The sequence below is a fragment of the Artemia sp. Qi Xiang Cuo genome, chromosome 12 (assembly GCF_049724085.1).
Source record: "Artemia sp. Qi Xiang Cuo chromosome 12, ASM4972408v1, whole genome shotgun sequence".
NCBI lineage: Eukaryota > Metazoa > Arthropoda > Branchiopoda > Anostraca > Artemiidae > Artemia > Artemia sp. Qi Xiang Cuo.
The window spans coordinates 50667714-50694103 of NC_142805.1; the positions used below are offsets into that span (position 1 = coordinate 50667714).

At 35.8% G+C, this 26390-nt stretch overlaps 1 protein-coding gene across 1 annotated transcript in view; it reads right to left on the reverse strand.

Annotated features, from left to right (window-relative positions):
- Positions 1-24300, reverse strand: part of LOC148946234 (uncharacterized) — a 97386-nt gene extending 73086 nt beyond the window's left edge. Inside the window, exons 1-2 of the mRNA XM_089097880.1 lie at positions 24121-24300; positions 9827-9966 (exon numbers count right to left, since the gene is read on the reverse strand). Coding sequence (XP_088954006.1) covers positions 9827-9966; positions 24121-24216 — 236 coding nt within the window. The 5' untranslated portion in view covers positions 24217-24300. The remainder of the gene's footprint in view (positions 1-9826; positions 9967-24120) is intronic.
- Between the last annotated feature and the right edge of the window lie 2090 nt (positions 24301-26390).

Below are 26390 nucleotides of genomic sequence, written 5' to 3' on the forward strand. Positions count from 1 at the left end.
CGACAAAGAGTAACCAATCGAATGGTATAACTTTTATCTCATACGTGCGATCTTTTCTCAGGATATCATATGTATTTTTGAGAATACAATCGACAAGAGCACCTTCATACTTTCCATCATCGAATTTTATGGTGGGGGAGAGTTTCGTCCAAAAATCACTTGTTTTATTCAAATCATTGCAGAGAGGGTCGGAGACGTTGGACATAAACGTTACATAAGAAATAATAGGGCATTGTGTATGTCCTCGGTGGATATCCCCAAATCAAAATCAGAGTTGTATCCTAACCAACGAACAAGCAACTGCTTCATGCCCCTTTGAGAATGAGTCTTTAATATCTTATCAATCTGATAGATTCCGGTGTTTTTAACTTTCTGTAATTCATAATCATAAAAGCCGCCAAGAATCTCATCATCTTTCATGTCACGTAGACGATACTTTATGGGTGTAGTGTCCAAGAGTTTGGAGACTTTAAAAAAACAGTGGACCATAAGTAATTACTCTTTTCAAAAACATTAGTAGTTCGATTGATTCGAATATTATCACCAACAATGAATTTCTTCTTTTTCTTCTCATTACCACCATTGGAATATTGTTTAAGAAAAGTGTCAAGTGTACTGACATCATGATGAACTTCTGTTAGGGTTGAATTGGACAGGGATAGATGTGGACGTTGATTGTAAATAAACATGATTTTATCCAAATCATGAATAAAAGCAGTAGTATTTTTCAAAGTGCAGTATCCAGAAATTAAAAGTCGAATAGTTCTTATCAGCCGTTCGGCCAATGTTGCCTTTATTGGACTATGACTATGATAGAAGATTGTATTATATTTCAGTAGAACCTTCTTTACATGGGGATTAACACTTCACTACCCCGATCCGTTTGAATCTTTTTATAGCAATCCTTTTCAAGGATGATTTCAAGAGCTTTAGCAACTTCATCGCCTCTCTTGGACCGCAGTGGAATGGCATATGCATGGCGACTAAAAACACTGATTGCAAGTAGAATGTACATGTACGGGTGATTGTGACACCGTTGAATCTCATCTAGAGTCAAAATATTTACTTGTAGTATTTGTAATGGGAAAAAGGCTTTAGTTTTTCGATAGTGATTACCACGAACTGTACGATTACGATGTAGAGTGTAACTTGATTCATTCTGTAGATACTCTGCCGCCCGATCCTTGTCAAGTCCAGTGACTTTAGCAAGTGTGGAGGGTGAACTTAAACTCCCCACTGCACCAATATTCTCATAAACATGTTAACGTAATATTCTCATAACCATTTTGAACGTAAACACGTAATGTAGTGTCCACTGCCCATTTGCATACTAACAGGTGATGGTGAGGGGGATGCAATGATATTAAGACGTCTTCGCTTGACTCCTCAACTCATAGCTCTTGTCAAATCATTTCCACTGGGCGTGCTAGTATTTTCCGAAAATGATTTAAAAACATCTTTTGATATTTGACTAAATTCCTTCGTCGTTCTAAAACATGTTTATTGGTAATAAGGCTTTTGGGAAAGTTTGATGAGTTTAAAAAAGTATGCAGATGACTGTCAAATGATACAAGTCCTTTACGATTCGTAACCAAATCTGATAATAAATCAAGTAGAATATTGATCTTGCCATGGATTACATCTTGATTTCCATTAGCATCAATTTGAACATATTCACTGTCATTGAGATACGTCAAGAGTATTTTACACTGTTCCCGATAGGAATTTGGCATTAGATCTGCAACACTGTAGACAAATCTTCTTCTTCTTCTTTTGGTATTATTGTTGTTGATGATGATGATGATCATGATGATGGAGCCATTTTCTTATTGTGATCAATGACATTTACTTTGAGTGGTCTCTCACGATAGGGTTTAAGTTTGTCGACTCAAGGAAGTGCATTTTGAAGCAGAATTTAATTTTTCATCGTCGGCAATTGTCTCATTGTTAATGAATTTATTGAGATTGTCTTCGAAAGGGCGAGTTAAATTGGAGTCAATTTATAGGGTTTGGCCATTCTCTAGAGAAAACTGTTTACAAGTCCTGCAATGATTGCCAATAAAAGTGTAAAGAAGTTACCACCCGCTTGAAGCATTTGTTTTCTTTTAAAATCGTATCCTTTATTTTTGCTTGCTGCTGATGCTAGGGAGCGTACAAGGGAAATATGTTGCTTTGTCTGTTGCTTAACATCTTCTGGCAGTTGCATATTGCCTTCAGTTAGATTTAAAAAAAGTTCAGATATGAGATTAATGAATTCTCTGTCGACACCAAGTTTGAGTATGGCCTTCCTAAGTCGTGGTTTTGAATTACCTAGGACGGTGCAACTAACGACCTTTTTTTACTGTTCACCGGCAGATATACAGTAATTTCATTGTCAAAATATCGGTGACTACACGTAAATCCTCGGGTGTGTTCTGATTCAGTTCCAGTAGAATTTAGCCGGTGGGTTTGTTGCTAGTCTGATTGCTGGCCAAGAGTAGAAATTTCGGTTCACCCGGATACACCTGTCTGTTTAACGTTATGAGAGAACTGGAATTACGAACGACCCAGTAGATGATATAGTAGGTACAATTCAAAGCAAGTGTTCTCATACACTTGCTCTGCTGAAAGAGATTGTGTAGAACTAGGGTCACGGAGATCCGTTGATGATGAGATCGGACAGTGAACAATTGTAACATCTCCTGAGACCAATCTTCAATGGATTCAGCCAGATCGTCAATAATCAACCAAGAGTTTGATTCAATACTGTTTGAAATGTCAATTCCATGTATGAATTTCGTGTCTGGGGCAATAGTTTTTATTCTATCATAGGATTATTGCCAAACACTGTAGCAATAATAAATTTTTGTTGGATTTTCTAAAAGTATTTTATCACTATTTTGAATTATTTTCGTTAAAAGTGTCGTTTTGCCGGACATGGATGGTCCGCAAAGAAACGATCTAAATGGAGTTTTAAATTGATACATAGTCCCCACTTGCATCGATGTCAAAACACAACTGACTGTAGATTGCATCATTCCCTTCAATAAATAATAATAGTAGTTTCCCTAATCAGATTCAAGAAGAAGAAAATAAAACATTTTTAAAGAATGATACATATTTTTTATTTACAGAATAAAATCATCACTACAAAAAATACAACATGTTTTATTAATACATACACACACACACATGAAAAAACATGAAAAAGGCACTATCACGTAATAAATTCAAAACAAGACACTAAAAAAGCACTTATCACAATTAAAAAGTGTCCCCCCCACCCCCCTCCCCCGAAAGGGTGCGGTGGCCGCTGGCGGCGTGTGTGTCCAATAAGAGAGTCATGCCTACTCCTGCCATTTACCCGTGTCCCAGCCATTTAAACATTTGCCTCTCAAATACTTGGACTATCTGTCTTGGCTTTTCTCTGTCTATAATTGGTCTGTCTTGATGCAGCCTATGCCACCTACTGCAAAATACTCGATAACTTTAATTCAAAATCAACGGACTCGTTACAAATTTTGTTTCTGATTTAATTGGGAGGTAATTTTAAAATTTACCCCCCCCCCCCCCCTAATTTAGAAATATATATCCTGAATTGGCATATATAGGGGGGGAGCTGAAATTTATTTCCGATAGAAATGATTATTATATTCGTAATCAGCATAAAAAAAGGCATGGATTGGTAGCCTATATTCACTTTATGCGTAAGTCAATAATATGATTTGGTAGAAATTTACCATGTTGGTAACCTAACCTGACCAGCCGAAGGCCGGTACCTCCCCCCCCCCCCCCGTGCCGGCAGCAGGGGCCAAAAAAATTTGAGCACTTTTTATTTACAAAAAAACATGACTCTACCTTGCTATTAAAAAAACTGCTAAGTTGGGGAAAAAAACTTCTGCTAAGTTGGGGAACAAAACCACTGCTGAGTTGGGAAAAAAATATCTATTAAAAAAAAGATCCCACCACCCAACCTATTACTATTGAATTTTTTCCCGACCGAGGCGATGTCTATAATCTCGACACATACACTTCGGTCAGAAGTTAGATAATGTCCGTAGGGTAGCACCGTCACACCATCCGCACACACATAGACTTTGTCCGACACGGGACACATGGCTATTTTATCAACTAAAACTGTGTGGTTTTTAAATTTTAAAGAGCGAATCGCCATGACTTTCGCCCTTGGAACTATACTATTTTCCATAAAGTTTCTATATACATTCATACCGAAATTCTTATTCACGTAGTGTCTAGGCACCCCCTTTAAAGGCTTTTTTGATTACCTCTTTGTGTTTTTGCACACAGTACACCTTCAGACCTGCAAGCACACCCCTGGAAATCAAGTCACTTCCCGTCTCTGATTTTAACATTAATAACTGATTTGGGGCCTGGCTCTTCACTAGCTTCGGGTAAATGGACTCTTCCCAATTGGTAAAGTCTATTCGAGAGTTAATGTGCGCGCTTTTTCCAAATCTTCCAATAAATTCGCGATTCTAACTTTTAGCAAAAGTGAATTGGTATCCCCGTAATATACTTGAAATTTTAGCTCCCCCGGCCGTTGGCGCCTACACAAATCGCAAAAGAATGACACCTTGAGTTTTTTTATATTTCGGTTATAGCACTGCCACCTGCAATTTTTTTATTTACAATTACGATTCTTTTTTTTCTATTCAAGAGGAACATATTCGAGTCTATGATGGTGAATGATTTGAAGTGTGGATCGGCAACGATTTGTGCACATTCTTTTGGGTCAGTCACAACGTCACAAAGACTTCGATTACGTACACTCACACATTTTACCGAAAGCTGAGTTCAAAATGAGTTTAAAATTTCCTTTTCAACCTTCGTTTTCGCTTCGGAACGTTTACCAACAAAAGTGTCAATAAACGTTTTCAAATACGGTTTCTGGTCAAATTGGAGGGCTCTATGTATCCTCGTGACGTTGAAACCGTTGGCTTCCATCCACCGCAAAAGAACGTGATGTACAACAACATTCTATTTTGGATGAAGGTCGGCAATATGTTTTTGTTTTGAAGGTATCCAGTGCACACCACCACCCTCTACCTTAGAAATATTGTATGGACTCAAAGAGTCCCTAGTCACCGCTCTGTTTATACACGGGAAAACAAAATCCTTCACCGAGTCATGATGCTCCTCGGGTATTTCACCATCAATTTCAAAAAACCATCCCCGCGGTCCATTCTCCTTAACATTGGCAATGTTGGGGAAATCTGAAGTACGATTATCGTTCAGCCATTTGTAATGTACAGTTAGCAAAGAGTAGTGAAACATTGTTGACGGATAGAGGGAGTTCATATCTAAGAAAACTACATCCGACTTTACACCGGTGTCATGCCCAGTAGGATCAGTTTCAAGGATAAGATCTCCATGAAAAACAAACCCTCTCCTCATTGATCTCTCTACAAATAGATGCTGATCCACGTCGGTCATCAAGCCTATTTCCTCTTTACTGATTTTAAGAATTAAATCCATCACCAAATGAGGAGTGGAAAAATATTAACCTAAATTCAACTCAAATTCTATTCAGTTTTTGTCAGTTCTATTACAAACAATGTTCAGCTACGACAATACATCACCTGCCAGTTACAATCTACAATATTACCACCCATTTTTAAACCAACCCTTAGCCCAAACCCTCTTGGCAAATTCATAGTTGACAGTGGTGCATTGACGCTCGTAAAGTGAATCGTAGAATGAGGCGATGGGCGGCAATTGTTCCTCAGAAAGCCTCTCGATGGAGTTTTAGTACTCATACGGGTATATGCCCTTACACGTTAATAAATCATACATTTCACCGCCTAGAAAGTGCTGTTTAAGGAGGTGTTGCTTAAGAAGGGGAAAACTATTAAAATCATCACTTTTCTGTACTTCAATTAGTTGTCTTAGGGATTTGGGGAAGAAGCTAAAGTAGTCTAAAAAACGGATCTTATTCATGCACAATTTATCATTATCTTTTATTTGCCATTTGCATTCTAAGAGCAGCAGATTTTCAGATGATTTGGGTATGATATTATAAGAAACCAAACCATATAGCCATGCGCCATCTACAACTTCACCTCGTTATAATCGTACCAATGCCGGTAGAATACATTTCAGGTCATAGCTGGAATTGTGTATATAAACAGGTAGAAAATATTGTTGACTAGCGTTTAAATTACATGATTGATGGGCCACTCCACGGAAATTAATCAATCCCGATACATTCGTGTTGCCCAAATGATCGTGGTCGCGGACCATCCCTTAACCCCCTTTCCCCTTACCCCCTTTCCCCTTTCCATCTTTCCCATTACCCTAAACAAATTTTCCCTTACAAACCCAACACATTTTTCTAGTTTTAATGGCCAACTCGTCCTCTGGTGATAGAGTCATTGGATACGACGTATTTCGCAGCCGTGATATCGATTTATTTGCTGTTTTAATGAGTGTTTTCACGGCTGACAGCATACAATCCTCACAACCTAATCTCTCAACTACCTCTACCAATTGCATGGAATTAAACGAATCTCTTTGTGCGTGAGCATAAGAGACTGCAATGACCTCATGTTTTTTTAACAAGCTTTGAATTCAATGGTTCATACACATCTATGAGAGCGGCTTTGCAGTCTAAGGCCACCTTGTCACTCTGTTGGAATGAATTTTGAAAGTTGTTAAATCGCAAGATGTCCCTGTCACCGCCAACCGTTTGCACGGACTGACATCCGAGACACTTGCAATGCTTCATATGATTGTTTAACCTAGTGTCTGACCGGAATCTAGAAAGGCATGTCGGACAATAGTAACAGTCCCCCCTTGTTCCCTTTACCTTCACTTAAAACCAGACTTATTTTTGGTATTGGAAAAAATGTCCAATTGAATCGGGATCACTGGCTGGCTTGTAAAGAAGCCAAAACCCAATGTTCCACCGATTCAATGGACGGAGCACTCACTGGAAATATAACCCCATTTTTGCGCTCACCCCCCTCAAACTCTGTTTCATATTGTAAAACAGTAACACCAATCTTTAAATGTGCATTAGCCCGCTGAAAAATAGTTATCCCATTAAGAGTTACTGGATATTGACCATTTAAACAATATAAATCTACTATAGGGAAATTTGGACTCCCATAAACTGCATAATCGTCCAACAGTGTCTTAGTAGCATTCTCTTGCAGACGCTTGTGAGCTGCCACAAGAAATGCATATTTGAAGCATTGAAGCCCTGTATTGAAACGAAATCTCTGTACACCTTTACATCCCTTTAAATCTTCATTATATTCTACCCCCACCACCCCTTAAAATAAAACTTTAAATTTACCCACATTAATATCCAAACTCCCAATAAATAAAACCACCGACCCACTACCCACCTCAGTATAATTATCCAATTTTGTTACTATATTATCAACCCATTCCATAAAAACACCCTCAAAATTATTCAGATCCGGATGAAGTGGCAGCATTTCAGTACGTAAATAACACTCATACACTTCATCCGCCTTTTCATTTAAATAAATTATTTTTTGTGTGATGGCAGCCTTAATCCAATCCCTCTCACCTCCCTCCCAAATCACTTTCAAGAAGGGTTCGAATCTTTCTCATATAGGAGTGTACTATGTCTACTGGGTCCTTTTTGATGCAACCTGATGTTAGTAAATTAAATGGAACCCCAAACTCAGCCCTATAAACATATACATTGTGTAAGGCAGAGTCAGCTAAATTAAAATCGGGCAATCGGGACAGAATTTCATAACCATGAACTTCATTCAACCATACCAGGAAAACAACCATCGATGTATGCATGATATGTTAACATCCATGACTCTATCAGAAACATGAAATTTAATACAGAATCATTGTACTGTGAACAGCACGAATTTTCATGGTATGTTGATTATAATAACAACATAAGAAACAACCAAAGATTTGACGTCTTAGGCGTGGTGATTTTTTATGATACATGTTAATGCCCTGTTGGAATGACCGTCCTGTTGAATGGTATGGGTACTGCCCGCTTGTATATATTAATATAAAAAGGGGTACTGTCCGCTACCTTTCCTTGACACAGTAATTTGCTACCTGTCTTCTACCTCTCATTGAGACAGTAATGTCCTATCTGTCTTCTACCTATCATTGAGACAGTAATGTCCTATCTGGGGATTTTTTCTGGTAGGTGGGGGGGGGTCGGGGTTTATATGGATGGATCTTTCCATGAAGGAAGTTTTCATGGACGAAAGGACATTGCTATGAAGGGGGTACCGGGTTTCCCAGCATTATTAAAGAAAAGATCAGAAATTAAATATAAAAAAAGTTTTTCAACTGAAAGTAAGGAGAAACATCAAAACTTAAAGCGATAAGAAAATATTGCGTATATGATTGGGTTCACCCCTAGTCAATACCTCGCTCTTTAAGCCATAGATTTTTTAGTACTTTCATAAGAGCTATTTATTCTAATTAACGGCCTTTGTGATAAAGGGGTCATTTTTAAAGAATTGGGACAAAATTCGAACTTTAGCTTAAAGAGCAAGGTATTGACTAGGGGGCGAACCCCCTAATATACGTATTAAAAATATATTAATATAGAATTTCGTTACCTAAGTTAATTCGTAAGTTACGTATATTTAATACGAAAAAACGTTCCTAAATAAAATTAAACAAGTTTTGAGAAAGCCATTTAACCAAATAAAAGTAAAAACAATATACAAATTATGTTTTAATTATTCATGTACGGTGAGTCAAAATCAAAACCTGCATTAATTCAAAAAACGTTCAAAAATTAAATAAAAAAACAAGGTTTTTTAACTGAAAGTAAGGAACGACGTTAAAACTTAAAACGAACAGAAATTATTCCGTATATGAAAGGGGCTCTCCCTCCTCAACGCCTTGCTCTTTACGCTAATGTTTGACTTTCTCACAACTCTATTTTTTAAACAATAAAAAACTTTAGCGTAAAGAACGAGGCGTTGAGGAGGGGACAACCCCTTTCATATACGGAATAATTTCTGGTCGTTTTAAATTTTAACGTCCTTCCTTACTTTCAGTTAAAAAAACTTGTTTTTTTATTTAATAACAGTCTAAGCCCGTTTAAGGCCTAGAGCTGTATTATTATGGTGAACCAATTACATTCAGATTTTTGTCAGCCATAGATTTTTAAATATGCCAAAATTCAAGCTTCAAATGGTGTTATAATTGGTCAGTCAAGATAGCCCTCAGAAAAAAAAAACAAAAAGGTTACAAATGGCCTAATTAAATATATTTATAATTTTTATATAACGAAAGAAAACTAACTAATATATTTATACAGTTAAAAAAAATACACAATTTTTTTTTTGTTAAAATAAAAGAGAAACACGAGGACGATAGCTACAGCAAATTATTTGGAAATAAAACTATGACTAAAAAATTTACATCTTTTTCTTCCTTGCAATTTTTGAAGGTTTCTAATAAGTCGATTTTAGTAGTAAAAAGAGAATTCGTGTCAAATGCAATGCCAACTTACTTTGTATGAAGCCAAAACATTCAAGAAAACTGTTATTTTAATACCAAAATTTTGCAAAAACATTCTTTTTGAATTTATAACACAACAGTATGGAGCCCAAGGAAATTTTCTCGAACCCAAAATTGAGCTTGGCTGAGTGCTCTGACTTGAAACGTAATACTTTCCAGAATACAGGATACCTTACAGAAACTTACAGAATACTTTAAAGAAAACTTGTAGGGTCATAAAAAAACAATTATTATTGTTATTTGCAAAAACCAATAGAAAGTTTTTTTTTAAAGACGATTACATCTATTTTGTTAACAATTGTCTTTAAGATTACACTAACTAGTTTTGCGCAAAACTTACAAAGAGCTGTTTTGTGGTATCTTCTTTGCCAGAATGGTGCCAATAGCACCTGCTAATAGAATCGGGATGCCAGACCAGATTCCTGATGAAATGTGACTAAAAATGAAATTTTGTTTGCAGGAGACTAGAATATCCGCCACCTGAAATAAAAGTTAATAAAATCCATGTATCCAATTAAGTGGTCCTGCTTTCTTGGCACCTTCCCAAGGCCATTTTTAAGGAAATGACCTCTTACTTGACCCATATATTATATTACCATTAGAGAGCTTTGGATATAATACTAACAGTTTTGACATCAAGCTAAGTTACTGAAAGTAACTTAGGCCAACACCACACAAATTGTGTGTATTTTTGTGATTTTCAATATCATGAATCATTTTGTATTTTTGTCCCCCAAAAAATATTATGTGAAAACATGGCCTTAGTATTGTTGAATGTTTCGATCTAATATGTTTTGATATAATTTAATATGTTTCGATCTAATTTAAATGTCTACGTAAACCTGTTATAAAATATATGTTAAAGTTATAGTGGGGATTTTTATAGTGTAGAAGTCTAAAAACTACTGCGTCATTGGCGCTTTACTGAAAACCAATTTTGTGACAAATATTTTCTTTTGTACTTATCCCTGAAAATGAACATTAAAATTATAGTAAAATTATGAACTGATGAACTTTCAGCAATTAATATCATTATACATCAAATATTCAGTTTAATTTATTAGCTGTTTTTAAAGTTGTTAAAGACGAATACAGTTTCCCTACACACAAGTGATTGGATACAGCCTCCTTTCCTAACTGTAAATAAAAACCAAAAGCCTACTGCGTCATTGGCGCTTAACTGAAAACGGATTATATTACAAATATTTTCTTTTCCAGTTCTTACAGCATTGAAAATAAAAATGCAATTACAGCTAAATAAATTCTTGAGCTGATGAATCTTTCAACAATTAATATCATTATAAATCAAATATTCTATTTGATGTTGTTGATGCTTTCCAAGACTGTTCAAGACGCATATGGTTTTCAGTAAACCGCCAATGACGAAGTAGGCTTTAGACTTTTACTGTGAGAGAAGGAGGTCAAACCCAAACTCTTGTTTGTGGGGAGTTTTGTTTTTTTAAAGTTTTATTTGCATATTCAATTTAATTCTCACCCGTTTAAAGATTTATTTATTAATTTACATTAATATCTAATGTATGTTTGTTTGCATTGATTGTTTATTTCATTTCTGGTCGTTTTAAGTGTCATTTGTACTTCAATAGGAAAATATTTTTTTCGTCTTAAGCTTGATTTTCATATTCAATCTAAGCATTAGTCGCTTTAAGATCTATTTATTCATTTATATCATTACTTATGGTATGTTTTTGCTATGATTGTTTATTTAATTTCTGTTCGTTTTGTGTATCATTTATTCTTTAATAGTAATTTCTGGTCGTTTTTGAGTTTGAATTTTAGAAGGTATTTGTATCTGCTGAGCTTAAGTTTAAAATGGCCTTTAATTTCCTTTGAAAAACTTATTTTTCGGAAAGTTTTTTTTTAATTAATTTTTGTTCGTTTTTGATTGCAAAAAATTTCAAGTTATTTAGTCCTTATTTCAAAATCAAACTTAAAAAAAAAAATCAAATGTTTATCAAAGTATCAAAACTGATATCAAAGTAACAATATCAAAGTGAAAAAATGGGTTTGTTTCAACCTCAGAGTTTTTATTATCTGATGTTTGAACTATTTTTAACAAAATTGCTGTCTCCAAATTTTTATAGGATGGGTTTGGGGGAAAAGGGCGTGAGGGGACTAGATTAAGCTTTAGTCACTTTTGACTCTTTAAAAGTGAACTAGAACTTTCTATGTTGAATCAAATGAGCCCTCTCTGATGTTTATACGAGTATCCCTTCTATAAGAACCATACATATCCCCAAGTATAACTTAAAACGCCTATCCCTGGACCCTGGGGGGTTATGTCGACCCTGGAGTTTTAATATCTGATGCTTGAACTATTTTTAATAAAATAGTCACCTGAATTTTTAATCGGATGGGTTTATCCATCCGATACGCCCAAAGGCGTGGAGGGCCGGAGAGGCTAGTTGCCCTGTGATCTTTTTTTACTATAAGAAAATGGACTACAATTTTTAAGTTCCATTCAAATAAAACCCCTCGGAAGTTTACGTGAAGCTATGTTCCATTCGTACTATATATGCTCCCAAAAGAATTTTTGAACCACAGGTCCCAGTACTGGAGGGGGGGGGTTGTGTTGACACATAAGTTTTTCTTATCTGATCTTTGAACTATTTTTAACGAATATACCATACGTAAAGGTGTTTTTGTTGTTTTTGACACATGAGTTTTTGTTATCTGATCTTTCAACTATTTTTAACAAAATGGGTACCTCAAATTTTTTATCAGATGTATTTGGGGAAAAAGGGCTTGGGGGCCAGTTGCCCTCTGATCACTTTTGACTCCTAAAAAGGGCATTAAAACTACCGATTTTCGATTCCATAATCCCCAATTGAAGTTTATGCGCTGACCCCTTCTATATAACGCTCGACTGTGAAAAAGACAAATGAAGTGTGGGGGGGGGAGGCTAGGTACCCTCTGATCACGTTTGACTCTTAAAAAGTGCATTACAGCTATTAATTTCCAATTAAATGAGCCCTCTATGGATTTTATACGAGCATCCCTTCCATAACAGCCATATATGCCCCCAGGAAATAACTTACAACGCCTACCCCCGGGCCCTGGGGGGCTGTGTCGACACCGGAGTTTTTGTTTATTAGAACTTTGAACTGGTTTTAACAAAATGTCTATCGCAAAATTTTTATATGACGTATTTAGGGCGTGGAGTAGGGGGGAAGGGTCTAGTTGCCCTACAAAAGAGTCAAAAGAGTCTATTTTGACTCTTAGAAAGTGAACAAGAAATTTCAATTTCAAATCAAATGAGCCTTCTCCGAAGTTTATACGAGCATCCCTTCCATAAGAACCATATATGCCCCTAGAGCATTACTCATAACGCCTGTCTCCGGGCCCTGGAGGGTTCCGTCGACACAGGAATTTTTCTTATCTGACCTTCTTTGAACTATTTTTAATGAAATGGCTATTATAAAAATTTTTGCCCTCGGATATCTTTTGACTCTTAAAAAATTAACTAGAACTTTCAATTTCCAATCACATGAGCCCCCTTTTAAGTTTATACGAGCATCCCTTACATAAGAACCATAAACGCCCCCAGAACAACACTTACAACGCCTATCCCGCGGGCTCTCGGGGGTGTTTTCGTTATCTAATTTTTGAACAATTTCCAAAACACTGGCTATCTCAAAATTTGTAGCGGACGGGTTTGGGGAAAAAAGAGCGTGGGGAGGGGGGCTATTTTAACTCTCTTGACTCTTAAAAAGTGAACTAGAACTTTCAATTTCCAATCAAATGAGCCCTCTATGAAGTTTATACGAGCATCCCTTTCATAAGAACCATACATGCCTTAGGGCATAATCTAGAACGCCTTTCCCTGTGCCCTGGGGGGGGGGGGTTCTATTTACTTCGGATTTTTTCTTACCCGACCATTGAACTATTTTTAACAATATGTCTATCTCAAAATTTTCATCAGATGGGTTGGGGGATAGCTGCCCTCGGATCTCTTTTGACTATTAAAAAGTGAGCATGAATTTTCAATATCCAATGAAATGAGCCCTCTCTGAAGTTTATACGAGCATCCCTTTCATACGAACAATATATGACCAAGGGCATAACTTACAACGCCTGCCCCCGGGCCCTGGGGGGTTGTGACGACACCTGGGTTTTTGTTATCCGACTTTTGAGAAATTTTTAACTTAATGCCTATCTCAAATTTTTTTTTGGATGCATTGGGGGAAATAGTGGCGTGGGGGGGGGGCTAGTTGCCCTACAATACCTTTTGACTGGCAAAAACTTAACTAGAACTTTCAATTTCCAATCAAATGAGCCATCTCTGAATTTTTTACGAGCATCTCAACAATAAGAACCATATATTCCCCAAGGGCATAACTTACAACACCTACCCTCTGGCCCTTAGGGGCTGTGTCTACCCCAGAGTTTTCATTACATTGTCTTTGAACTATTTAAAAAAAAATGCTATTTCAAAGTTCTTATCAGATGGGCTTGAGGAAAAAAGGGTGTGGAGGGCTATGTGCCCTCCAATCTATTTTGACTCTTAAGAAGTGAACTAGAACCTTCAGTTTCCAATGAAATGATCCCTATTGGAAGTTAATACGAGCTTCCCTTCCATAAGACCCATATATGCCCTCAAGGCATAACTTACAACGCCTGCCCCCGGACCCTGGTGGGCTGTGTCAACACCGGAATTTTTGTTATATGATCTTTGAACTACTTTTAATAAAATAGCTATCTTAAAATTTTTATTGGATACATTTGGGAAAAAAGGGTTTAGGGGGGGGGAAGCTGGTTACCCTCCAATATCTTTTGACGCTTAAAAAATGAACTAGAACTTTCAATTTCTAATCAAATGATCCCTCTCTGAAGTTTATGCGACAATGGTGTCTATACAAAACCTTATATGCCCCCAGGGCATAACTTACAACCATTGCCCTGAGGGCTTTGGGGGAGCTGTCACCCTCAAACACCTAATTTCCAGAACTTAAAACTACGTTTAATAAAATGGCTGTCTCAAAATTTTGATTGGATGTGTTTGGGGAAAAGGTGGGCGTGGAAGGGGTGTCAGTTGCCTTAGAATCAGTTGCCTTAGAGTTGCCCTTCAATCTCTTTTGACTCTTAAAAAGTGAACAAGAACTTTCAATTTTCAATCAAATGAGCCCTCTCTAAAGTTTATACGAGCATCCCTTCCATAAGAAATAATATGAAGGATTCGGAGAATCCTTAAATTACAACCCTTTCCCTGAGGGCTTTGGGGGAGTTGTAATCCTCAAAAACCTAATTTCAAGAACTTAAAACTACTTTTATTAAAACGGTTGTCTCAAAATTTTTATTGGATGTGTTTGGGGAAAGTATGGGCGTGAGAGGGGGTGTTACCCTCAAATCACTTTCGACTATTAAAAACGGCACTAGTCCTTTCAATTTCTAATCGAATGAGCCTTTTTTGAAGTTTCTACGACACCGCCTTCTATAAAAACCTTATATGCCCCCAGGCGATAACTTAAAACCCTTGCCTTGAGGGTGTGTGGGGAGTGTCCTCCTCAAAAACATATTTTCTATTTGAAAATCAACTACGCTGAACCAAATGGCTATCTCAAAATTTTGATTGGATGTGTTTTGGGAAATGATGGGCGTGGGGGGGGGGGGCTAGTTGCCCTCCAGTCACTTTCGACTATTAAAAAGGGCACTATTCTTTTGAATTTCCAATCGAATAAGCATCTCTTGAAGTTTCTCCTACAACGCCTTCTCCAAAAACTTTATATGCCCCCAGGGTAAAACTTACAACCCTTACCCTGACGTTTGTGCGTGATGACTTCCTTAAAAATATATTTTCTATCTGGAAATAAACTACGTTGAACAAAATGCCTCGCTCAAAATTTTGATTGGATGGGTTTGGGGGAATAAGATAAGATAAGATAATATTTATTTTCCAACGGCTATCACAAGCTCTAATAGAGCCAAATTCGCTTCATATGTAAAAAAAAAGACAAAGCAAAACGAAGAAACAAATAATACAGCAAGAAAAGAAACACCAATCAAGCATAAAAATTGTCGATAAGAAGTTAACAAATGGCTAGAATAGAAACAGTAAAATAGAAGAAGAAGGGGTGGGGGGTAAAAGAAAATCACAATCAAGAGGAAAAACATTTCCGAAATCATGCTCAAGGTCAACTACATGAAATTAAAAAAAAAACTTAAAATCAAGCCAAATTAGTTGTCAAAAGAAATATTTACAATTAAAGAAAGGAATACAATTAAAGGAAAAAAGATTTCATATTAAAGGTCAGAAAAGAAATTTAACATAAATAAGTATCAACAAAAGGGAAAATAAAAGTGACAAAGATAAAGAGAAAAAAATGACACATTATTATTGTGAACATACACAACAACTAAAATAAGGGACGGAGGAGTTAATTTTGGTACAGAGCATATTTCAGGGATTATTTAGGTGTGCCAAAATAAAGGGGATAAAACTTTTCCGGAACCTCTCAGTAACGGTATGGATAGAAAAATATGTTGGAATTGCCAAGGAAGCTAAGCGGGGAAGACGGGGTCTAATGGGGTCATGTAAATCAGGGAAGATGTCCTCAGTACGAGGATTTGATATTGCGGATTTAGCAAAACGCAAACAAATTTGTAATCTCCTTTCTTTTAACGTGGTAATACCTGCGTATTTAAGGAGGAAGGAGTATGGAATTTTGCTCTCTTTATAGATGATCCTGAGCGAACGCTTTTGGACCGACTCAATTTTGTCACTAAGCTCGCGTGACAGATGCGAATGCCTGACCTGGCATTCATATTGTAATAAAAGCCTGATAAATGATAAATAAACACGGAGGGACTGCATCTTAAGGCAATTAAATCTGTTTAAAATTTTTAACATAGATAATGAAACGTTTGCTTGTTTAACAATATTAGAAACATGCATGTCACATTTAAGATTATTTGAAATTGTGACACCAAGGAGTTTAAAATGTTTCACAAGCATTTCGGGTGGGATAGGACAAAGGAAAGCGGGAGTGGATTTCAAAAAAATTATCGTCATTATATTTGATTTGGTGGAACTTAGTTTCATATTTAGGTTCTTAGCTTCATCTGAAATGTGGGTTAGGATTTCGAGGGGGTCACTTTTAGTATTCCTGTGACATACCTCAAGGATCGACAAGTCATCCACGTATTTCCACCTTTGGGGAAAATCCCTACCAATATCATTCATCATGACTAGAAATAAAAGTGGTCCCAATAGTAGTGATAGTGTATAAGGTGTCAAACTTACATGAAAACTTACACCTGAGGCAGTGCAGTTTGACGTGCACATTGTAAAACGCGACCAAACCTTTTATATTATATACCTATAAAGTGATCCAACAGGTTTTGAGAATATAATTGTGATTGTATAACGCAACCAGACTGGTTTCTGATTTTTTGGACAATTGCCTTAACTCGAGACTAGTTTCATAGGAATGTACGATGCGGCTAATTAAAAAATCGGATGCTACACTTAGAATTGTTTGATTGACATATGCTGTTAAAAACTAACTATATTTGCAAAAAAGGGTAAGGGATTCGCGAATTGGACTGTAGGAACGATCTTATTTGAATAATAGGGAAAAAAACAGATCTAGATAACATTTGCGAATTGGATCATATGAAGATGGAGAAAAAGGGTTAAACTGATTAGCAATTAAGCTAACCTAGAATGGCTTGTTAACTCAGGTAATTTGTTATAAATTGGAAAAAACATCAATCAATGAAAATGGCTAACGATGACAGAATGAAATTGTGAGTTGACCTATCTTTACCTCTCATATGTGGTATGCATAATACAGAAGTGGTGGTTGAACAGTGTTGTCAATTTAAAATAAGGTCTAACGTTATAGTATACTAAAAACTTGATTCCAATAGAGATGTGCATGGCAAGAACAGAATTCTAATAATAAAACTCATAAAAAACAATAGAAATCCTTGAAATTCAAGTAGTAAGGTGTATTTGAGTATGAACCCTAAAGGATCATAAGCACCAACGACCCTAACCATCAGAAACCTCAACCCCCAAAGGTCCCCTATCCCTAAACCCGAAGGGGGTTCCCTCCCCTCCAACTTTTACCCCCCCCCCCCCATTTTTTTAATTTTTTTTAGTTTTTTTAACTTTTTTTTCTTATTTTTTTTTAACATGATATATTTTTTTCAACTTTTTTTTATATCTCTTAGAATGACATGAAACACTTAAAACATAAAAAATTCACATTCGATATTTCCAGAATTCAAAATGGGACTGATATAGATTTTTGTGTCGCGACTTTTAATATTAGAAAAATATTGTTTGTAGTAGCACTTTTTTTTATTGGGCTAAATTTTATTTTTTGACTTCGAAATTGTTCAACTTTTTATTTCTTTTTTTACGTATCTCAAAATGACATAAAATATGCTTATGGTTCTAACAATTGTAATCTATGCTCGCCCAGAGACATGATGCGGCTCCCCCCCGCATTTTTTTTTGATTTTTTTTTGAAGTTTTTTTAAACTTTTTTTATTATTTTTTTAACATATATTTTTTAAATTTTTTTTTACATGTATTAGAATGAGATGAAACATACTTAAAACATTAAACTTTACATTTAATATTTTCCAAACTCAAAATGAGAATGTTATTGATATGTTAGTCATGACCTTTACTATTAGAAAAATAATGTTTGTATTAGCACTTTTTTTTATTGGACTAAAATTTTTTTGGCCTTAGAAATTACTTTTTTTTACATCTCTAAATCATATGAAAAAAATAGAACGACACTTTTGATTTAAAATTTAAAATATATTCTTGTGCATACCCATACTCCTATTGATGAGGACTGATGGTTCTCATTCAATATTTTTTCATGAAAAACAAACTATTTTTTTAACTAAATTTTTTTTGGACTTCGAAATTATTAAAAAAATTTTTTTATTTTTTTTATTTTTTAACATGGTATTTTTTTCAACTTTTTTTTACATCTCTAAATCATATCATAAAAATAGAATGAAACTTTTGATTTGAATTTTAAAACATATTCTTGTGCGTACACATACTCCTTTTGATGAGGACTGATGGTTCTCATTCAATATTTTTTCATGAAAAAACAAACCGATTTTTGTTGAACTAAATTTTTTTTTGGACTTCGAAATTATTCAACTTTTTTTTAAATCTCTAAAGAATATCAGAAAAATAGAATGACACTTTTGATTTAAATTTTAAAACATATTGTTGTGCATACCTCTACTCCTATTGATGAGGATTGATGGTTTTAATGCAAAATTTTTTCATGAAAACAAACTATTTTTTTTGAACTAAATTTTTTTTGGACTTCTAAATTATTAAAATTTTTTTCATTTTTTTTATTTTTTAACATGGTATTTTTTTCAACTTTTTTTACATCTCTAAATCATATCAGAAAAATAGAATGACAGTTTTGATTTAAATTGTAAAAACATGTTTGTGTGCATACCCATACTCCTATTGATGAGGACTGATGGTTCTCATTCAATATTTTTTCATGAAAAACAAACTATTTTTTTTAACTAAATTTTTTTTTAGATTCACATCTCAAAAAAGGGACTAAAAGAACATTTTGAGCCTTGCGTGATCCTTGATATAACTTCAAATTCTGTAGTCACAATAAAAATTGTGCTTTCAAAACTTAGACCCAAAGAAATCAATAAGCTAAACAGCCAAAACTAAGGTAGATAATTTCTGTCAAAATTTAAGAAATTTTATGGAGGAGATTTTCAGCGAGGATGGAACTTTCCGGTGGAAATTTTACAGAGAAGGATGTATTTTACGTACGAAGAAACTGCCACGGGGGAGTTTCCCGTGAGGGGCGGGGGAGATTTTTTCATAGAGGTTGAGCCAGATTTACCAGTACTAGTTGAAAAACTATCAAAAATAAAACAAAAAAACAAGTTTTTTTTTAACTACAAGTAAGAAGTAACATTAAAACTCAAAACAAAAAGAAATTATTCCATATATGAAGGCTTTTTAAGGTATTGAGGAGAGGGGCAAACCCTACATATGTGGAAAAATTTCCGTTCGTTTTGAGTTTTAGTGTTGTTCCTTACTTTCAGTTCAAAAAACTTGTTTTTTTTATTTAATTTAAGCATGGAATCTGATACTTGCCTAACAGGTTCAATTGCATTATTACAAAATATATTGGTTATGTGTCCGTTGTTGATCTCAAAGATAAATTTGCTTGAAAACAAGACTAAAATTACCAAACTGACAATGCGGATAGGCATGAGCGTGAGTAAACGTAAAGCATTGAGTTCATACTCATACTAACAATGTACTATTGTGCTAAGTCTTATTTACGTATTGAAGGATTTTTAACGATGTAACTGCCTGAAAATTCGATTTTTTTCTGTAAAAAAAAAAAAAAAAAAAAAAAAAATGTTTATCGCAAATATAATAGAATTTTACGCTTGTTATGCGTTTTGGTCGCCCAAGAGTGAAGGTCGGAAAATACCCGGCAGTACCTTAGTGTTCGTACCAAAAATACCTTACAATTTTCTCTTCGTTCGATTTATTTTGGTATCGTAATGTCATGCAGGCTAAACGTATCTCTATGATTATATGGATTTCCTTGATAACTCTATATCTCTCATTTATTCTAATCTCTATACCTCTAATATCTCTAATAGACTACAAATATATCTAATTTTACTGACTCTTGGTGATTTACATCAATAAATAGTCCATGACTTATATATATATATATATATATATATATATATATATATATATATATATATATATATATATATATATATATATATATATATATATATATATATATATATATATATATATATATATATATATATATATATATATATATATATATATATATATATATATATATATATATATATATATATATATATATATATATATATGATGAATTTCTGTGCCAAGGTGGTAGACGTAGTAAGTAATTTACAAAACGGAAAAACAACGAACGGATTTTTGACTTTTCAGATTTTGTAAATATTTTCCAAAATGGGGCGATGTACAATATATGGGGGAGGGGTACTGCATTGAACAGGCTAGCTAAGAGATGACGATTGAAGCGGAACTTGCAAGTGACAATAGAGGCGTAAGATTCTGAAATTCAACTGTTAAGATACTTGATGAGAAGAGAACCTGCTTCACGTAGATAAGACCCTGTGCGAAGGCCAAATCGTACTACATGCTCAGCAGGCTTAAAAGTCGATTTCCAAACTACCATAGAGGAGGTGCGAGACCCTTCCAGTAGGATAGACCTATTTCGCAATTTACCGAATCAAACAGAAGCCCAACCCTGACGTATTCATCTTAAGGATAGCAAGGATTTCACTGATTCGCAGTAGCATACGACTGAGATTCAGAATACCATCTGTATAGCACACAAATGACAGATCACTAAATGCCAAAATTAAAGAGGATGGACATTGCTCTTGAGCCTCAAGGACGTAATTGTCCAAAAATATGAGGGAAGAAACTGCGCTTTGTTAAGTGCCCTTTAAGATTGATATGAGCCTTTTCTTAGGAATCGGAGGCAGATTTTTATCTGGCGGAAGTTTCAATCGAAAGGATAACCGTGTATACATATTCCTCAGTGTACGAATTATATCTGGGTTCAGTCCACGCCTACCAGCCTTAAGAAGCATTGCAGGGTGAATGAGTGAGCCAAATGCACGTCTTACGTCATGGCCAGCAGGAACTAGACTTTCTCCCGCAGAATCGACATCAATAAGAGCGTTTGCTACTACAGTGAGAGCGTCAGCGCAGCCAGTTCCTCATTTGAAGCCAGATTGGGCTGGTGGTGTATAACAAGCTGCTTCAAGTTTGTCCCTAGAGAGAACTTTAAAGACTTTACAAAGAGAACTTTCAAAGGTGATGGGCCGAAATGAGGTACACTGGGGTATTGATTTTCCAAATCTAGGGATTGAAATAAGCTCACTGATAGAGAATGTTGAGGGCAGTGTGCATTGAGTGAAAAGCATCTGCATTAGCAGTGTGAGGTGTTGGGTTAAAAGAGGGCTTCCGTTCTCTAGATGCATAGCTCCCACACAATCAAAGCCGTTGGAAGGTTTCCACTTTAATTTTCGGGTTGCTTTTTCTATTGCTTGAGTTGTCACGATGTAATGTCTTTTCGGCGAAGAAGCTAAGAAGGCATCTAAATCTTTATCATACTGATCCTGAAGATGGGGATCAGGAAACGAAAACTCCGATTCAAAGTGAGCATACCATTCATCGTCAGGAATATCAGAGGGATGCACAGAGGGGGCGTGGTTACGTGACTGGAAACCAATTTGAAGAGTAGTGTACGGTCATGTCTGGCTCTAGTGGAGTTCCGATCGACAAGAATCTTCCGATGAAAAGCAAGAGCCTTCGAAAATAGTCTTTTCGTTCTGAGGCGTAGATCATTCACGATACTAGGTCGCAATTTATCGCAATCTTCCCACAGATTGAACCAAAATTTTGCTTTTCTCCATGATCTAACTAGATCAGGATGTGATGACCAACCCGTGATAATACCTTTGCGATTTCTTCGGAAAAGAACTGCTTGGCTCTCGGCAAAACGAAGGGCATGGCAAATCTCGGAAGAATACATGTCCAGGCTAAGGCGTGTTTCTCTTTTCGATGAATTATCTGAAATCTGTAGAAGACGAAACGGTACTCGAGTTTTATTTAGGATAAAATCCGAAGAAGACTTGAAAAGTTCACTATTAATTTTCGACCAATCACGCGAAGGTGGAGGTGCTCGAGGATTAGTTTGGTGTGTATGCTGGGGTGGTGTGTGAATTATAATGGAGGTTGAAATGGGAAAATGGGCCGATAGCTGGTATTCATTCAAAACAGAAACTTGTCCCGTCTCGAGGTTGCAAAATATCGCGATGTGATCCAGATTAGATGTATGAGATGAAGTATGAAAGTAAGTAAAATCGGAATCCTTATGAACCACTCTAACCCGATCACCAAATATACCCCTAATGAGGATTGTTCGCACCCAGCGATACCCAGATACCCGGATACCCAGCGATTCTTGGGTATCCCTTTCCGTTAAATTACAATTAAAATCTCCAGCTACTACACACGACAGGCCTAAACACTTAACTTTATCAAGACACGAACCTAATTTCTCACACGATATAGCAAAACGACGCTCAGATTCATCACAACAATAATCAGTAGGTAAATAAACGTTAATAAATACATACCCTTCAACTCGGACAGCCAAGAAGTGATCACTTTTTTCGAAGAGGCTAGAGCAAAGAGAAACACATACAGAAGTCCCGAGGCCCCCTGACGGCCTGCCTCTATTCTTACGCTGTTGATCAGGTACATACTAAGACGAAAACTCCTGCATCTTAAGTAAATTTACACTATACTTAGATAGGAAATGTTCTTGTATAAAAATTACATTATAATTTCCACGAAAACCATTAAGCACAGGAAGTCTATTCGCAAAAGAGCCGTTGATGTTCCAGGATAGAAACCGAAGTGATGAGCTCATGGATTCACTGTCTTGCGATTTTTAGGACAACTAACGTTGTAGCATGTATGCCCAGGAACTTTGCAATCTACACAGAAAAGACTCTTCTTTTAGGGAGAGTCAGAGCTCGACTTGTGGTCACTGGCACCGCATTTAGAGCAGATAGCGCTGTTTAAACAATTCGCAGCTACGTGGCAATTAAAACAGCAACGGAGCATGAAAACAAATTCTTGAACCAGTAGTCTTTCATATCCTATTTTCAGAGAGTCCTTTAGAAATTGATCTTGGTCAGCACGAGTTTGGAAATAAACTTTGAACGCACGAGACTTTCCGCATTGTCCAATTTTGCTACACTTTGGGATTAAGTCTTAAAGTGTTGTGTCATTTAAATCCCCTGAAACTTGCTTCAGAATGGCAACGAAGAGTGGCTCTTTGACAGAGAGATTCAAACTGGGATCAGAACGTTTTAAAGTATCGGCTATTTGATTCGCAGCTTTCTTTGACGAGACGACGAACTTCCATTCATCTTTTTGACGCCTGAGTTCACATATATCACCACCAGAAATAGGGCATAGATTGCCTAAAAATGCGTTACACTCAGGTAGATCCTTCAGGTCTTTTGTGTGAGTTTTTCAGAATTACTGCAAATAAAGGCTTGGTGATCAGGTTTGGTTGGGAGACTGAGGGAGGAGGGACACTTGCTGAGGGACGAGTGACGTTCGTAATGAAACCATCCAGTTTTCTGGACAGTCCATTAGCTTTTGACACAACAGTAGAATTGGCAGCCTCACCAACAGTCGGAAAGTCACCTGGGTTTAAAATCACGAATTTTGGGATACTGGCATTTTGCTTAGCCTGTGAGACCAGGTTCTTACACATACCAAGAATGTTCTCTTCATTCTTCATTCAGAAAAGTAAGCACGAAAGTTTAAATTTACATAAATTACTGTGCACTCGCTAAAATTATAAAGAAGCAAATACCAATCATTGAAATAAACAAAAAAATAAAAATAGGAAGGCATGGACAGCAGTTTCACGAGAAATTTCGTCAAGTTCTGATGTTAATCAGAACTTAGATGTCGCCTAAGTTCTTAGTTTAATGTTAATCTAATAGTTTTAAAGCGCAATAAACGCAATGACTTACCGAAGTTAGTATCAGGGAAATCCCGAGCATAATTTGAGCATATCCTGTATTTCTTATTCTGCGTAGCTTCCAGAACAATTGTGCATTGCAACTCATTATTTTTTCTTTTAATTGAACTTTCTTTTAAAACAAGGTGTTCAGAAAAAGAGCCCTATAATCCTTTAAACGGCAAAGCTATATATATTGAGCGATAACAAAAATATAGTAACATAAGCAGCCAATAGATATGAATCTTATCATAAATTGGTGAGATAACCGAATTTCAGAGTCAGTATATGCCAAAAGAAGAAAAAAAAACGATGCTGTAAAACTACAAGAATTAAAGACAAGTGACGCAAGCAACTAAGTATTTGAACAGATAATCAAAATGATAAAGCCAACAAGATATGTAAAATCATTAATTTTGCAGTCAATGCAAAAAAAAAGTTGCCAAGAACCCCATTAGAGGTGTTGTTACAAGTCATAAAATAGAAAACTCAAAACTTCAACAGCGTTCATGTCCAAGTTATGGAAGCTGTGGATGCAAGATTTACTCTCCCAACATCTACGGAAGCCAATTATAATCTATCTACCTGTGACTGTCAACCTCATTATTTATTTAACTGAGAGAAGCGGTATACGTGTCTATTGCGATGTGTTTGCTTCTTAACATATTTTTACATTTGATATTGATATAATTGAAAAGTATTTAACTCTTAGATTTCTAGATTTCTCCCCCTTAGTGCGCATGCCCTTAAGATTGGGAATTAATATATTTTAAAAATTACTATCCCGAGTAGAAGCCTTTACTACATAATAATACTCCAGTCTCCAATAGTCGTCTGAGTTAGGACGACATAAATATCCAAAGATTTTTGTACTTGTTACTCCTTCGCAATCGGATAGCAGTTCATTATTTCTTATCAGAAATTAAAAAAAGGTAAAGTATGTGTATGGGATAGGGTTTGAGTGTTTTAAGACATCTGTTAAATCCTGCTCACCAAAATTGTTCAGCTCTACTTCCGACTTTACTGTTGTTTAAACTCTCATCCATCTTATCATTTATCCCAAGTTATCACTAGCAATTATTGCTTAAATTCATTTCTCCTTCAAATCTCAAAATTAAAGTCTCCAAATTCTTGAAGGCTGTGTATTTCTTGGTATACTAAGAACTTCTCAGGGTTTCCATTGGTTTATATATCCTCCCTTTTTTAAGGCCCAACTGCACATAGAGGGTCCTTCCTTGTAAAAATGGTAAATACCTTTGGAATTACTTGATTCCCTGATCAATAGTTTAAATAGATCATTAAAATTGCTTTTGCTTTCAAATTTTTGTCTCTTTTTTGGAAGCAATTTAGAATGGCAACAGTTTCTTCAAAAAACTATGAGAAAAAAAAGACTAGACTAGATCAGAGATTTGCTAAGTCTTGGACAAATAAAAACGAATCTCAATCAAGTCTGAAGGGAGTCACGGAAGTCTTTACTACAGACTCTATTGTGTACTATGTAGTGTACATATAGTACACAAATTCTGGCGCATAGAAATGGAACAAAAAACATTCTGAATGAATTGGCTATAAGAAGAATGTTACTGTTGTGGTAAAAACAGTGTCTTTAAAGGCCTTCGCGTGTAATACTGATAAGGCAAGAGTTCCCAAGAATATCCCTAAGAGTGCGAGGATCCAGCTTGCTGCCTTTTCGTGGAATATAATATTTCCTTTGTCACCAGTGATTATCCAGTCAAAATATTGAAGGTAATTGCAAAAGATTCGAATGTAGCCCAAGACGTAGAGCTCGGTGGAAAAAAACAGACTCCAATCACAAAGAAAATTCTACGCAAAAATGAAAATTATCTGCTAGTTGTAGAGCTTAAAGACACATTCTTTAATTTATTACATAACGTATTTACCAACAACTCCCTTGATAATTAAATATGTGTACAAGTAAAATAGGCTAGGGAAAGTGATGGGGAGATCTGCTGGGTCTATTCGTTAAGTTCAGAGTTGAACCTATCAGTCTTTCTGCTGATGGTATTTTTCGTAGTTAAGAGAATTTTAATGGCAAAAATTTACCTTTATACCAAATTGATGGTCTGGCTTCTTACAATGCGTCTTTTAAGGTTAGGGCCAATAATTCTGTTAATCGAAAGCTCAGGGACTCTAAGGACTTCTTTTGAAATATGTTTTCCCTTCGGTCCATCTATGTGCTACTACTACTACATCAACGATACTAAAGAACATCAAAGAATTCCTGAGGCTGGTTATTAATTGTGTTTCTTCAAGTTTAGAAAG